Source organism: Microcaecilia unicolor, unplaced genomic scaffold (assembly GCF_901765095.1).
Source record: "Microcaecilia unicolor unplaced genomic scaffold, aMicUni1.1, whole genome shotgun sequence".
NCBI lineage: Eukaryota > Metazoa > Chordata > Amphibia > Gymnophiona > Siphonopidae > Microcaecilia > Microcaecilia unicolor.
Genome location: NW_021963130.1, coordinates 91,700 through 107,248, shown reverse-complemented (window position 1 = coordinate 107,248; position 15,549 = coordinate 91,700). Strand labels below are relative to the sequence as shown.

Genomic DNA, 15,549 nt, shown 5'->3' with positions numbered 1-15,549 from the left:
TAAGAACATAAGCGTTGCCATACTGGGACAGACAAAAGGTTCATCAAGCCAGTATCCTGTTTCCTACAGTGGCTAATCCGGGTCACAATACCTGGCAAGATCCCAGACAGTAAAACAGATTTTATGCTGTTTACCTAGGAATAAGCATTGGATTTTCTCAAGTCTATCCTAAGAATGACTTCTGGACTTTTCTTTTAGGAAATTACCCAAACCTTTTTTTTAAACCTTGCTAAGCTAACTGCTTTTACCACATTCTTTGGCAATGAATTCCAGAGTTTAATTACTCGTTGAGTGAAGAAAGAATATAACCCAGGTTCCTGAAGGAAAGTTGCCCTAAGGGACGGCTTGGCATCTGTTATTAAATGTACAACCATAGTGTTTTTTGAAATACAGAAACAATACTGCCATTAATTTGTCAATACATTTTTCTCTCAATATTGACACGTGCTTGTAAATGACTAGTATAGTGCCTAAATGGCTGGTGTAAATGGTCACACATAAGTTAGATACATATATTTGCAGAGCTGCAGTAGTATTCTGTACTTTCCTTTATAGAATAGGTTCCAGATAGGTGCCTTCTTGGCACATAAACTTATGGAATTACACTTTTACCCCCTGGATTCCATAAATGGTGACTAAAGTTGCGCATGCAAATCAGCAAGCGTAGCCAATTTGCGCACACAACTTAATTGCTTAACTAGATAGTCAGCACCGATAATTGACCACTAACAAGCAATTATTGGCACTAATTAGAATTAGAATTCTAATGCACATTTCACAAAGCGGGTGTGGCCATGGGAAGGACATGGGCGGGTTGTGGGCATTCCTAAAAATTACATATACTGTTATAGAATACGCCTTATCCATGCCTAAATTAGGCGTGGGCATTTGCACCAGGTTTTTTATTGGTGTAAATAGTCGCACCTAAATTGTAGTCGCAGGGATAGGTGCTACGCATATTCTATAAACCATGCCTAACTTTAGGTGAGGTTTATAGTATAGCATTAAGCAAGTTTTTTTTGGCACTGATTTTTTAGGCGCTGTTTATAAAATTTGGTCCTTAATGTGGTGATCTCACTAGCTCTATAGTTTAGGACTGCTATTCATTCTGCCTAAACTAAATATATACAGCCCAGAATTTAAAGGGGGTTTATACATATGAAGGTTCATTTTAGATAGAACATAGAAATTGGAATTGATACAGTACATCCAGGTCATGGCATGGACAGTAATGGTAGTATTTGAGAAAAGGATCTGCTGAAATGGAGCATTTTCTGAAATACATTTAGGTATGCATGTGTATGTTGCAGCTAAATGTGGTGGGAGCATCCATTTTACTGTTGTCAACATGGAAAACATCAGTGGAGGGAACTCGGCAACTTACGTGTATAAGTGACGACTCACTTGTAAAAGGGTATTTCAGAAAAGTATTGTGTGTTGTGCTGATATTAGAAGTAGCTGGTTACTACAACTACTACTACTTATGATTTCAATACTGCTACTAGACATATGCAGCGCTGTATACTTGAATCTGAAGAGACAGACCCTGCTCGAAAGAGTTTACAATCTACTCAGGACAGACAAACAGGACAAATAAGGGATAAGGGAATTACTTAGGTGGGAATGATAAAACAGACATAGGGGTTAGGAGTTAAAAGCAGCATCAAAAAAGTGGGGTTTTAGCCTAGATTTATAGACAGCCAGAGATTAGCTTGACATACTGGCTCAGGAAGTCTGTTCCAGGCATATGGCGCAGCAAGATGAACAGAGTCTGGAGTTGACAATGGAGGAGAAGGGTACAGATAAGAGAGATTTACCCAATGAATGGAGTTCCTGGGGAGGAGTGTAGGGAGAGATAAGAGTGGAGAGATAATGAGGAGCTGCAGAGTGAATGCACTTGTAAGTCAATAAGAGGAGTTTGATCTAGATGGATAGGGAGCCAATGAAGTGACTTGAGAGGGCTAATATGAGCATAGCGACACTGGCGGAATATAAGTCGTGCAGCAGAATTTTTTAACAGATTGAAAGGGAGTGAGATGACTTAGTGGGAGACCTGTGAGAAGCAAGTTGCTGGTTCAGATAAGTTGCCAACGGTTTGAACACTTTTGGACTGTTAATATTAAAGTATTTGGAGAAATCCTCATACAAAAATATTTGATAGAATAATGGTTTAGGTGAAAGTGAGAGAAATATGTTTATGGGGGAAAAGGGAGGTTTTATGACTGATGATGGTATACTCAGCACTCAAGTTTTAAGTAAAGCTTGAGACAGGTTTTTGAGGCGTCTGAAGTCTTTCCTCCCATTAAACAAAATAAAAAACAGAAACTCAAAATTCACAATTTATAGAGCTTAAGATATAGTGCTTGCATTGGATATTGACATAGCATTCTATGTCATAATGTGTACTTTTATTTAAATATTTTTTTGGTTAATATTGGGGCTCATTTTCAAAGCACTTAGACTTACAAAGTTCCATAGGTTAATATGGAACTTTGTAAGTCTAAGTGCTTTGAAAATACACCTCATAGTCTATTATTTATGTTCAGAGTGATCTTGTTGTACACCACCTTTGGTGAATTTCTTCAAAAAGTCGGTAAATAAATCCTAATAAATAATTATATGCCAATACTTACACATGCACGTTTGCCATTTTAGAATCCTATGTGTGTAACTGCACCTATTCAAGTACAGAGACTGCAGGCTTTGTGTATTTTTCAAATTTGAGGGGGAAAAACAATGGGGGATTAAGGAGTTCCTCAAAAGGCTGTCCCAAGTAGGCACTTTTAGAAACCCCACATGCCCAGGAGCAGTCGTAAATCCCAGTAAGACATCCACATGCATTCCCTGTTTGAAATAAGGAACAAACATGAAGATTTTGGTCCACCCAAATCCTGTCTCTTGTAGTGTATGTAGTGCAGCTTTACACTTGTAAAACAGTGAACATTTGGAAAACCAGATGAAAAAGTACAGTATGCAATAACAGATAACCAAAACAAGGATCAACATTAAATCTATCTAACACTTGTTACTACCTGGGTAATACCTGGGGACTTATAACAGATTATAAGTTTTGAACAGGGTCTCAGGACAGAGATGTTTCTCCTCTGTACTACCAAGCAAAGACTAAAGAAAAATCCAGTACCTCCTGGCTAGATTTAAACTCCATGACCAGTCAGAGCCCAGAACACCAACTTTGAAAAAGTGTGCTGGTAAATGTTTAACAGCAGGCTCTCTCCCCGGTCCCCCTCTGCGCCCCCCCCCCCAAATTGCAGAGCTGGCTATAGCAGGGGAGAGAGCCCTGGGGGGGGTGGGGGGGTGGTGGCAGTGCATTACTCTAGGAAAAAAAATTAAATGATCCTAGGTTCCAATCTAATTCATGTTTAATGTGCGATAAAATGCCATAAATAAGTAAATAAATATAAACTTATTTATATAAATTTATATAAATTTATATATATTTATGTTGAGCACCTGATTCTCAAAGTGAACATATTCCATACACTATAATGAAAATGTATCAGCACACATTGAAGCCTGGGGCATGAATCGGAATTATAGCCACTCCCCCTTGACAAAGTCTATACGAAACGGGAACCTGTCGGGGTTTTAAGAGGGCACCAATTTGCCTAAGATAAGTGCAGTGTGTTGCTTTTCGATAAATACATATTTACTGAGATTCAATATAAAGAGAACAGAGCAAGTTGCTTTTTGTCATTATAAAAGGGATGGTGGAGGTGGAGTCAATGATTATGACATGAATATATGTAATATATTCACCTATTGAGTGAAAATAATATTACTATCAACAGACAAATCCTTTATGAGACTCCCCTTCACTGTAGTCCAAACAGTATTTAAGACTATCGCATTGTCATATATACACTCTGTGTATTTTGTTTGTTATTTTAACATATGAGACAGAGTGACGGTCTCAATTATTTTCTTAGTTATCCTAGAAATAAGCATTGGATTTTCCCCAAGTTCATCTTAGTAATGGCTTATATACTTTTCTTTTAGGAAGTTAACCATACCTTTCTTAGAGCCTGCTAAGTTAATTGCTTTTACCACATTCTCTGGCAGCAAGTTCCAGAGTTTAATTGCATGTTGAGTGAAGAAATATTTTCTCCAATTTTTTAAAAATTTACTACTTTGTAGCTTCATTGCGCGCCCCTTAGTCCTAGTATTTTTGTTAATAGTAAACAAGCAATTCTTGTCTACCCGTTCCACTCCACTCATTATTTTATAGACCTCTATCGTATCTCCCCTCAGCCGTCTTTTTTCTAAGCTGAAGAGCCCTGGTTGCTTTAGCCTTTCCTCATAGGGAAGTCGTCCCATCCCCTTTATCATTTTCGTCACCCTTCTCTATACCTTTTCTAATTCCAGTTTTGTTTTCCATTCCTTTTCTAATAATGCCTAACATTCTATTTGCTTTCTTAACCGCTGCTGCACACTGAGCAGAGGGTTTCAACATATCATCAACAGTGAAACCTAGATCTGTTTTCTGATTTGTGATTCCTAATGTGGAACCTTGCATCACGTAGCTATAGTTTGGGTTCCTCTTTCCCACATGCATCACTTTGCACTTGCTCACATTAAACATCATCTGCTATTTTGATGCCCAGTCTTGACCATTTAACCCTACTCTCTGTTTTCAATCTTTAACTAGTTTTTAATCCACAATAGAACACTGCTTCCAATATAGAAGGGAATAGTGCTCATCTATCACTAGTGATTCTGACTGACAGATTACTGGCAATTGTGTTGTCAGTTTAAAGGTTCTGCCAGTGCTAGCCTCTCTTAATTAAAATCATTGCTTCGCCAACCTGCCCTGGCCCCCAGAGCCCATGTATTTCAAAAGAATACCATTCTCAGGTCTGTAGGCCCCTTCTTGACTTTGGGCTCTGGGCAGGGGCTTTGTTTGCCTATAGGGTAATCCTGCCCTGTTTGCAATCCAGGTATCCAGCTGCTCCATATTAACATAGTAGCATAAAATTAAAAGAATGTTCCCTAGAAGGTCATATATAAAGTCAGAAACCTTTGTATAAAATGTGAAGGATGTGTTTTCTCAGGATGGAGATATGGATGTTTTACTTGCCAGCAGTATGCTCTGGAGCAGTATGTCATTGGCTTTTGAGATGTCAACTGGAAGGGCGTTGAACTAAGACGCAGTTTGTTTTGTCTTCAGATGATATTGTAGGAAGGTACGACAGCTTATCCAAGTCGGTGAATGATCGCAGTGAAAAACTTCAGATGACCCTGACTCGCTCTCTAAGTGTGCAGGATGGCTTGAATGAAATGCTGGACTGGATGGGAGATGTTGAAAGAAAACTGAAAGAAGAAAATCAAGTCCCTCTGAATTCGGCTGCTCTTCAGGATATCATTAGTAAAAGTATTGTAAGTAGCCACTGCTTTGTTTGCTTATAGACACCTTTGTTTTACACACCTTCAGAGTCAATAATTTCAGGGTTGTATTTTGATACTTTGACCCCTTTTTTTCCTCTGTTGGTTCATTTGCAATGTTAGGATGTGCTGAGTTCTAGATGAAAGCTAGGGAGTTTCAGAAATCTGTTCTACTAATGGTAAATAAATAAATGCATACATAAACATATAAAAGAGAGAGAGAAGGATTGGTACAACTTCTACTTAGTATCTGCTACTACTACTACTTATCACTTCTATAGCGCTACAAGGCATACACAGCGCTATCTAAAGTAGTCTTACTCAGCAATATGCATCTGACTTCTTAAGAAGATGGAGGAATATTCAAGGCCTAGACCATAGGTGACAGAAAGCCCCTGGGGCCATGGCCTGACCAATATTTTGCCCAGCACAGCATTGGCAACTAGATAACTTGAGGATGGGCCGAGAGATTGGTTTGTTTGGTCTCTCTGACCAAAAAAGGTGTTCCGCTTTCCTTGGCCTGGAGCGACAGTTTTGGAATGCAGGCACCTCATTTTTCTTTAAGCAGCTAGATACTTCCTGTTAGCCAGGCCACTCTTTACACATCTTTACAACTAGGAATTCTCTCTCTCTCTCTCTCTCATTTTATGCCAGGGTATGTGGAGTGTGATTCCAGTCTCTCAAATTTACTTCTGATGCTTGCCAAAGAGAGCTTCTTTCTAGAGTTCATAAAATGTTACATGTATAGGCAATTTAACCAGGTGTGGCTGTGGATGTTGTGTTAGTCCAGCAATAGTCTTAAGGGGGAATGGTATGGGGGAAAGGGAATGCTTTTTAGGATTCACTTATGTATTCTAGTATTGCCATCATTTGCTTACTGTCTCTTGACATCAGGAAGGAGGTTTTGTATGTCATATGCTAGTCAAAGAATGTACTAAGTTAGTCTAATAGAACAATATCATATTATATTCTCTGGGCCCAATATTCAAATGCAAGTATCCAGATAGCTTTGGAAATGATCCAGATGTTTACGGTACAGATAATCAGAGCACTAACTGAATAACGCCACCAAACATTTTACAGACCACCTCAGCACTATACAGATAGTGCCGGGGCAATCCAAGAGGAGATCTTGGGTGGAACTAGAGTTATCCAGTTGACGACAATATTCAGATTGCTATCCGGATAAAGTCAGGACAACAAAAAAGCTCTCCTAACTTTATCCAGTTTGCTATTTGGATAGTTGTGGGGATTCAGGTGACTGATATGGTCTGGAGTTCAGTGCCGAAAATTTTGTTTAACTTTATTTATTTGTTTGTTGTGTTTTATGATTGATTATGCTGTCTGCTTGATTATGTTTTGTGATTGATTTTGTGGTGTCTTTCCATACTACTTGTTTTAACCTATCCTATCTGCAAATGAGTTCTTTTCTGTCTTTTTAAATTCTGTATACCACCTCGACCTGTTCGACAGATAAGACAGTATAGAAAGTGCAATTAAACTATAAACTAAAGCAGTCCCAATATCATGGCTCTCTGGATAGTGGTGCTAGTCACCACCATTGTGCTCTTCAGATAGTGGCAGTGGATATCCAGATTTATTTTTGCAGTGGCAGCCAGTTCTATGACAAAATATCCTCAGACAAAATGGCACAGATAAAATGTCAAGGGAGACAATAGCATAGATAAATTGGCATGAACAACATGTCATTGCAATATTACAGCAACTGATAATTGGTGACAACTGACAATATTTATATTTTAAAAATGTTCCATTACATAGCTTCCCACAGTTCCAGAACCTGTGGGATAGTTGTGTCCATCAACCAGCAGGTGGAGACAGAGAACTGAAAACTGAGCTGAGACAGCTCTCTCTTGGCATCTAGTCCAGCTCCTCAATATTTTCTATATCCAGCAGGTAGATGGACACACTTTTCAGACTCTGGTTCTGGTCCCCAGTTGAGCTTTGCTGGTGGCTTGAGTCTACAGCGTCATATCTGGAGGTCTTCAGATCCCTGTCTGTGGTGTCCCACAAATTTACTTCTTTTCTCCATTCACCTCTCCCTTGTTTTCTGTGGAGCTCTCCTTTTCCAGCACAACAACCTAAAGAAAAAAGAAAGGAAAAGGAAAGAGGTTTTTCTTGAGAGCATGGGACAGTATCAGTCCTGATTCATTCTCATCTATGGTAAGACTTATTGAGATTGTGAGGTTGGGGGGAGCAGCCGGCAGTGGTAAGTCCAGCTAAAGTTTGACTCAGAACCACTTGGAGGGCTGCAAGTTCTACTTGGTGCAGGGGAGGGATCCTGAGTCATCGCTTGGGACTGTGCGCTGTTCTTGTGCCAGTCAGGGTGAATGGGAACTCCCGCAGAGTCAGTTAAGCAGTTTTCCTGTTGTGGGATCCACTGACTGGCACCAGGGCATTGCAGTGTGTGCAAACTGGGAATCCCACAGGATGTGGGGGAAACAGTTGGTGGCATCACATTTTCAGATTTGATGCAGCATCTGAATATGCGAGTGGCTGTATGGCAGGGCCAATGTGCAGTTTGATGAAGGAGAGCATGGGAATGGGCACCATTTTGTTGGGGCTGACTGGCAGTGAGAAATAGCCTCTGATCACATGTGGAGCACAGCTGCCATTTTACAATTTAAGGGCCCAACGGAGCATTCAGCTGCATCGAGATCTTTGTTTTCTCTGGAGTTTATATTGCTCTTACACCAGGCCTATTTACTGAAGCAGGGACAGTCGAAGTTACAGGTGCTTCAGTTTCTCACCCCACTGTCCCTCTGGCTCCTAAGAGATCTCATGTAGACCTCCAGAAGTGGGCAGATGAGGCTGTCTACTTCTAGGTTCAAGGTTACATTTATTTGATTGACGTCTTAAAGACAAGCCATAAAAGTGGTTTACAAAGTTCAATAATAAAAAGAACAAAAAGAAATACAATATACAAAAAGGACAGACTGCAAAGTTGTTGTAATCCAATAGAGCCCTGAACGAAGAAGAACCTGCATGCAAAATAGTCAGTTTCTTGTCCCAAAAGGCAGATTAAAAAACTCTGTTTTCAGCATAGTTTTAAATTCAGGAAGAGAGCCCTCCGAACACAAATTTACTTCCGTAAATTACTAAAGACCCATCTCTTTGACAAGATATACCACAAAGACCAAAGCATGTGGAACTCTTACACATATCCAGAAATGTAAATCAATGCCTTCTATTTATTACTATCATGTATTCCATCACCATGTAACCTAAAATCCTTCTGTAACACTAATGTCTACTCTCTTCTAATTTCCACTATCCATGATGTATTGTAAGCCACATTGAGCCTGCAAAGAGGTGGGATAATGTGGGATACACATGCAATAAATAATAATAATAATAATAATAAAAGATAGCGGGAAGGCATTCCATTCTGTTGGCCCGACAACACTCAACATTAATGTCTGTTAGGTTACCAATGGAACCTCCTGGACAGAAAGAACAGTCAAAAAATGCTGCTGACTGGAATGCAAAACTTGAGATAGAGGGGGGGGGGGGGGGGGGGGGGGTTAAATTCCCCGTGCCTGGCCTCCAAGGGGGACCCGGCGCCGGGGTCTCCCTCTCTCTCTCTCTTTCCTGCTCCTGATGGGCCCCGAGTGATCGCAGCCAAATAAAATTGTGTGACCCCTAGGAGCTGCAGAATAATGATGTATCTATCGAGAACCCACCCAGATCATGACCCCAAATATGGGTTCTTGACCCCATTTGGGGTCCTGACCCACAGTGTGGGAAGCTCTGGCCTGTACCTGGTCAGGCCATAACTATGTTGGGCCACAGAAATGCATCTATTTCACTTACAGTTTTCTGATTTTTCCCATTTGGAGTCTTTAATGCAGAGATTTCCCATGGACTTGGCTCTGCAGTTATGTGAGCAAAGTGGGCAAAGGCAAGATGATTAGAAATTGCAAAGTGTCCAGTCTCTTGTCTTTGTATCAGTGTACTGTGAGATTCTGATTTTTTATTTCATATTTGTTTTGGACACATATAACTATTTTTTTTGTTTGTTTCAGATGTTAGAGCAAGACATCACAAACCGCCAAAGCAGTATAAATGCTATCAAAGAAAAAATGAATAAATTTATGGAAACAGCAGATCCATCCACTGCATCTTCTTTACAAGTGAAAATGAATGACTTGTCATCACGTTTTTTTAAAGCCTGCAGCGAACACAAAGACAAACTTGCAAAGATGGAAGACTTAAAGACTAAAGTGGAACTGTTTGAGTCCCTGTCAGAAAAGGTTAACTCCTTTTTAGAGAGAAAATCCCAGGATCTTACAGAGACAGATGGTCCTGGAAAGGATGTTACAGAACTATCTCACTACATGCAGGTGAAGTACCTTCCAGTTCTTGATACATTTCTATTCAAAATGGTATTTAGGGATTACTTTATAACTGCTTGCATGGGTAGAACTTATACTTTTCTGCTGAATAATTTAGTTTTTGAATCAAAAGTACATGTGTACTTCCATGTTTGTTTATTTATTTATTTATTTATTATGATTATTTATTGCCTTTTGATGGAATTCACTCAAGGTGGTGTACATTAAGAATAATGTTGACAATTATCCCAGAAAAACTATTGGCCTGATATTCAGTTGAAGTTAAACATTCACCAGCAGCTTGTGAACGAATAACTTTGCTATATATATATGTGACCTGCTGAGCGAAAAAGTATCAAAAGTAGGGTTACAAATAAGAGAGATAAATTTGGGATACCTTCATTTTTGAAAGTTTTGTGTACTATAGGGTTAGTTGTAGAATTGTTTTCACAACTTTGATGTTTTTCATGTTTTACAGAATAAAAAATGCAGGTACCTAAAGCGGCGTATGTGATTTTTGAGGTTAATTACTTTTTATTGATAAACGTTTGTCATTTTTTTAAAGACATAATTAGTCCATATTTGAATCTGAAATTTTGCAGGATTATGTAGTTGATATGCCTCTATCTTGTGGTATAAATAAGTCACATATCCCACTTTTGGTACCTTTTGCTCAGCGGGTCACATTTTTTCAAAACTTATATGAGCCAGAAATATGATTAAATAGCCCGATATTAAGAAATATATAAGAAATAGTCAGAAGGAGGCAGAAAATGTATCCAGAGAGTGGAAATTTTGAGCCACTGTTCAGATAATGAGTTTAGGCTTGAATAGCATGCCTAAACTAAAGGCCAGTAATTTGATATAATTTTGTAATCCACATTGAACTGGAAAGGTGACTGCAGAATACAAGTCTTGATATGTAAGGAGATGTACCTTGACACAGCAGTGTGCGAAACATGAGTTCATGTCGGATGAATGAACGTCTCCGTATTTAATTATACAAACAAATAAGAAAAAAGAAAAAAAGCTAAGTGTAATTCTACTATAAGATAGAACATTTAAGAGGAAATGTCGGGTGAAAGTTTAAATATTAAATATTAAAAAGTTTGGATCAATGAAGAATACATGCCCACCATAAGAAAAATGCCTGGCTCATATATATAGCCTGAATGGTGGTGACATGGGTATCTGACAGATCCATTACTTACATCCCTATGAAATTAATAAAAATATTGTTAGGCAAAAGGTGCATACTAACGTAGCACATATTGTCGGAGGTGTTGTATTTGTATATGTTTAATAATAACAATGTCTATTAAAAAATATATTGTTAAAAAATATTTGGAGCTGGGTATAAAAGATCTGTTATAAAGAACCCCCTCCAGTAAAATTGATATTGATACTGGGATTAGTAAACTAAAGGTATAGCACCAGTGTAGTGACCACACTATGGGCAAGATTCAGTAAATGGTGCTGAAAAATAAATCAGTGCTCAATGCTATTATGATGAGTGTCGATTATAGAATAGCACTAACCCCCGGATTTTGTATATCACGCCTAGTGTTTCGTGCCAAAATCCAAGCATATTTTATAACAATGCATGTAACTTAATTGGATTAACAAGCTAATCAGTGTTGATAACAGCACAACAAACAGTAATAAGTGCTAATTTGCAATAATTAGAATTCACGTGCACAACTCGTTAAGGGCCCTGTTTTTAGTGCGCACTACCCATTAGCACGCGCTGTGTAGGCACCCACAATATTCCTATGGGAGCCTACACAGCACGTGCTAATTTTGTGCATGCACTAAAAACTCTAGCACACCTGTGTAAACAGGGCCCTAAGTGTATTCTGTAACACGAGGAGGGGCATAATTGAATGAAAACGTCTATCTCCATGGGCGTTTATCTCCGAGAACGGGTCCGTGAAGGGGAGGACTGAACCGTATTTTCGAAAAAAATAGACGTCCATGTTTTATTGAACAATTTGTGAGCTGGGCGTTTTTGTTTTCAGTGATAATGGAAAATGAAAGCGCCCAGCTCAAAAACGAATAAATCCAAGGCATTTGTTCGTGGGAGAGGCCAGGATTCGTAGTGCACTGGTCCCCCTCACATGCCAGGACACCAACCGGGCACCCTAGGGGGCACTTTTTACAAAAACAAAAAAAAAGGTAAAAGAGCTCCCAGGTGCATAGCACCCTTCCCTTGTGTGTTGAGCCCCCCAAATCCCCCTCAAAACCCACTGCCCACAAGTCTACACCATTATTATAGCCCTAAGGGGTGAAGGGGGGCACCTACATGTGGGTACAGTGGGTTTGGGGGGTTGGACGACTAATAAGCATTAAGCAGCACAATTGTAACAGGTAGGGGGGGGATGGGCCTGGGTCCACCTGCCTGAAGTCCACTGCACCCCCTTACAACTGCTCCAGGGACCTGCATACTGCTGCCAGGGAGGTGGGTATGACATTTGAGGGTGAAAATAAAAAGTTGTGAAACATCATTTTTTGTGGTGGGAGGGGGTTAGTGACCACTGGGGGAGTCAGAGGAGGTCATCCCCAATTCCCTCTGGTGGTAATCTGGTCATTTAGGGCACTTTTTGGGGCCTTATTCGTGAAAAAATAGGGTCCAGGAAAAGTGCCCTAAATTCTAGCTACAAACGCATACTTTTTTTCCATTATCGGCGAAAGGCGCCCATCTCTGTTTGGGTGATAACCACGCCCCAGTCCCGCCTTCACCACGCCTCCGACACGCCCCCGTCAACTTTGTATGCTTCTGCGATGGAGTGCAGTTGAAAACGTCCAAAATCGCCTTTCCATTATACCGATTTATTCGTTTTTGTGAGATAAATGTCTATCTCCCGATTTGGGTCGAAATCTAGGCGTTTTTCTCTTTCAATTATAAGGTGGAAAGTATTTAAATTCTAATGTGCACAGCCAAAAAGGAGCATGGTTATGGGTGGGGAAATGGACATTTTGTGGATGTTCCAAAATTTGCACGCACTGTTATAGAATATGGCCCTCTGCTTCTAAATCTACGTGCCGGTATTTACGCCAAGTAAAATGTGGCCTAAATGGACACAACCAATTTTTAACCCAGTCAGTTACTCTAGGTCCCATACCGAGGGAACTCAATTTATTTATGAGTCGCCTGTGCAGAACTGTGTCAAAGGCCTTGCTGAAATCCAAATACACCACATCCAGAGCCCCTCCCATATCCAACTGTTTGGTCACCCAGTCGAAAAAATCAAATTTGTCTGAAATGACCTGCCTCTAGTGAAGCCATGCTGCCTCGGGTTCTGCATTCCATTCAGTTTGAGGAACCTCACAATTCTTTGCTTTAGAAATGTTTCCATTAGTTTACTCAGTCACAAAAGAGAGGGTAGCAGCATACAAAAATCAACAGAAACACAAGAAAAGCAAACAGTGGTCCTTCAGGATTGAGAAAAATATTATCCTTTAATTCAGAAAGTGACTCGACATGGGCTGTGTTTCGGCGTACACAAGCCTGCCTCAGGTGTCAAAGAAATCCTTTAGGTATACTCATAAACATATGAGATCAATCAATCAGGATGAATTTCCCAGAATATGGTGATTGTCCGTACAAGCTTAGAAACGCCGACGGTCCGGTGTTTGCTTTTCTTGTGTTTCCATTAGTTTCTCCGAGGACAAGCAGGCTGCTTGTTCTCACGACTGGGTGACGTCCGCGGCAGCCCCCACCAACCGGAAAAGGCTTCGCGGGACGGTCGGCACGCAGGGCACGCCCACCGCGCATGCGCGGCCGTCTTCCCGCCCGTGCGCGACCGCTCCCGCCAGTTCCTTTTTTTCCCGCGTCTGGAGAGAGTTGTGCTTTGCCGCTCTCTCTGTTTTCAGCCGCCGGATTTTCGATCGCGTTTACGCGGATCGTTGCTTTTTTCTCTTAGTTTTTTGTTACCGCCGGTTTCTTTTTTCAAAAAAAAAAAAAAAAAAAACCCTGAGCGTGTGGAGCACGCGCTCCCTTTTTTCCCTCGTTTCCAGCGGGGACGCCGCGTTGCGGACTAGTGGCCGCACGGTCGTTTTCTTTTTTCGAGGTGTGATTTCAGCCACCATTGACGACTTTGACTTCGCCGACGCGATTTTTCCGTCGATGTCCTCGAAGGTCCCGATTGGATTTAAAAAGTGTGGTCGCTGCGGCCGGCCGATCTCGCAGACCGACACCCACGCTTGGTGCCTCCAGTGCCTCGGGCCGGAGCACAATATCAAGTCGTGTTCCCTGTGTCTCGGTCTCCGGAAACGGACTCAGGTTGCGAGGCAAGTTCTGCGGGACCGTCTTTTTGGAACTTGCGCCGGCCCCTCGACGTCGACCTCGACGGCATCGGTATCGACGCCCAGTCCTTCGGTACCAGTATCGATGCCCGAGACATCGGCACCGATGGCATCGACCCCAGGAGAACAGGTCCCGTCGGCCCGCCGGTCCGCTGGCGAGGGTAGAGGTGAGCGGCCGCGTGGGCAGTCGGCCCCGGTCACTCCCTCAGCCCGTGGCCCACGGGACCGAACCCTGTCTGACCCGGCTCCTCGGGACCGAGGGGGATCGTCCTCCTCCTCCTCCATACCTCCCGGCGCCGGTGACGCGCATCGAAAGAAAAACAAGAAGCGTCGTCACCGGTCGCCCTCGGTGCATCCGGACATCGGAGAGGAGGCGACGCCGAAGCGTCATCGTCGAGAGGAGAGGTCCCCGTCAGTTGTGTAGGTACCGACGCGTCAGGGTTCCGGCACCTCGGTGCCGTCTCCTGGCCCCCATCAGCTTCTGGCACCGACACCCTTACCGGCCCCACCGCCTTTCCCGGCAGCGGGCCTGGACGAGTGCCTCAGAGCCATCCTTCCGGGGATCCTGGAAGGGCTGATGCGCCAGGCTGTGCCGATGTCTGTGGCGCCGGCGAGCTCTAGCCCGGCGCCGGGGCCGTCGACACCGCCGCCGCTTGCGGCGCCGGTCTCGACCGCCACGCAGGTGGAGTCCCCGTCGACGTCGATGGAGGGAGCTCCGTCCCCGCCGGCGTGGGAGTCCACCGCTCGACGACACCGAGACCTCGGTGCCTCGACGTCGAGCCGGGCCCGTTTCAGGACTCAGCTACACGAGCTTATGTCCGATACCGAGGATGAGGCCTCGTGGGGGGAAGAGGAGGACCCTAGATATTTCTCCTCAGAGGAGTCTACGGGCCTTCCCTCGGACCCCACGCCTTCACCGGAGAGGAAGCTCTCACCTCCTGAGAGTCTCTCCTTTGCCTCCTTTGTGCGGGATATGTCTATTAGCATTCCCTTTCCCGTGGTCTCTGTGGAAGAGCCGAGGGCCGAGATGCTCGAGGTCCTCGACTATCCATCACCACCTAGAGAGTCCTCCACGGTACCGCTGCACAATGTCCTCAAGGAGACACTGCTTCGGAACTGGGTGCGACCGTTAACTAACCCCACCATTCCCAAGAAAGCAGAGTCCCAGTACAGGATCCACTCTGACCCAGAGTTAATGTGGCCCCAATTGCCCCATGACTCGGCGGTCGTGGATTCTGCTCTCAAGAGGGCACGGAGTTCGAGGGATACCGCCTCGGCGCCCCCGGGGCGGGAGTCTCGCACTCTGGACTCATTTGGGAGGAAGGCCTACCAATCCTCCATGCTCGTGACCCGCATCCAGTCATACCTGCTCTATATGAGCATCCACATGCGGACTAATGTGCAACAACTGGCGGACCTGGTCGATAAGCTCCCGCCGGAGCAGTCCAGGCCTTATCAGGAGGTTGTCAGGCAGCTGAAGGCGTGCAGA

At 42.9% G+C, this 15,549-nt stretch overlaps 1 protein-coding gene across 1 annotated transcript in view; it reads left to right on the top strand.

Annotated features, from left to right (window-relative positions):
- LOC115458976 (dystonin-like) overlaps window positions 1-15,549 on the top strand; it is a 155,281-nt gene that overhangs the window by 59,213 nt on the left and 80,519 nt on the right. The window contains exons 14-15 of the mRNA XM_030188836.1: window positions 5,186-5,394; window positions 9,447-9,764. Of these exons, the coding sequence (XP_030044696.1) occupies window positions 5,186-5,394; window positions 9,447-9,764 (527 nt within the window). The remainder of the gene's footprint in view (window positions 1-5,185; window positions 5,395-9,446; window positions 9,765-15,549) is intronic.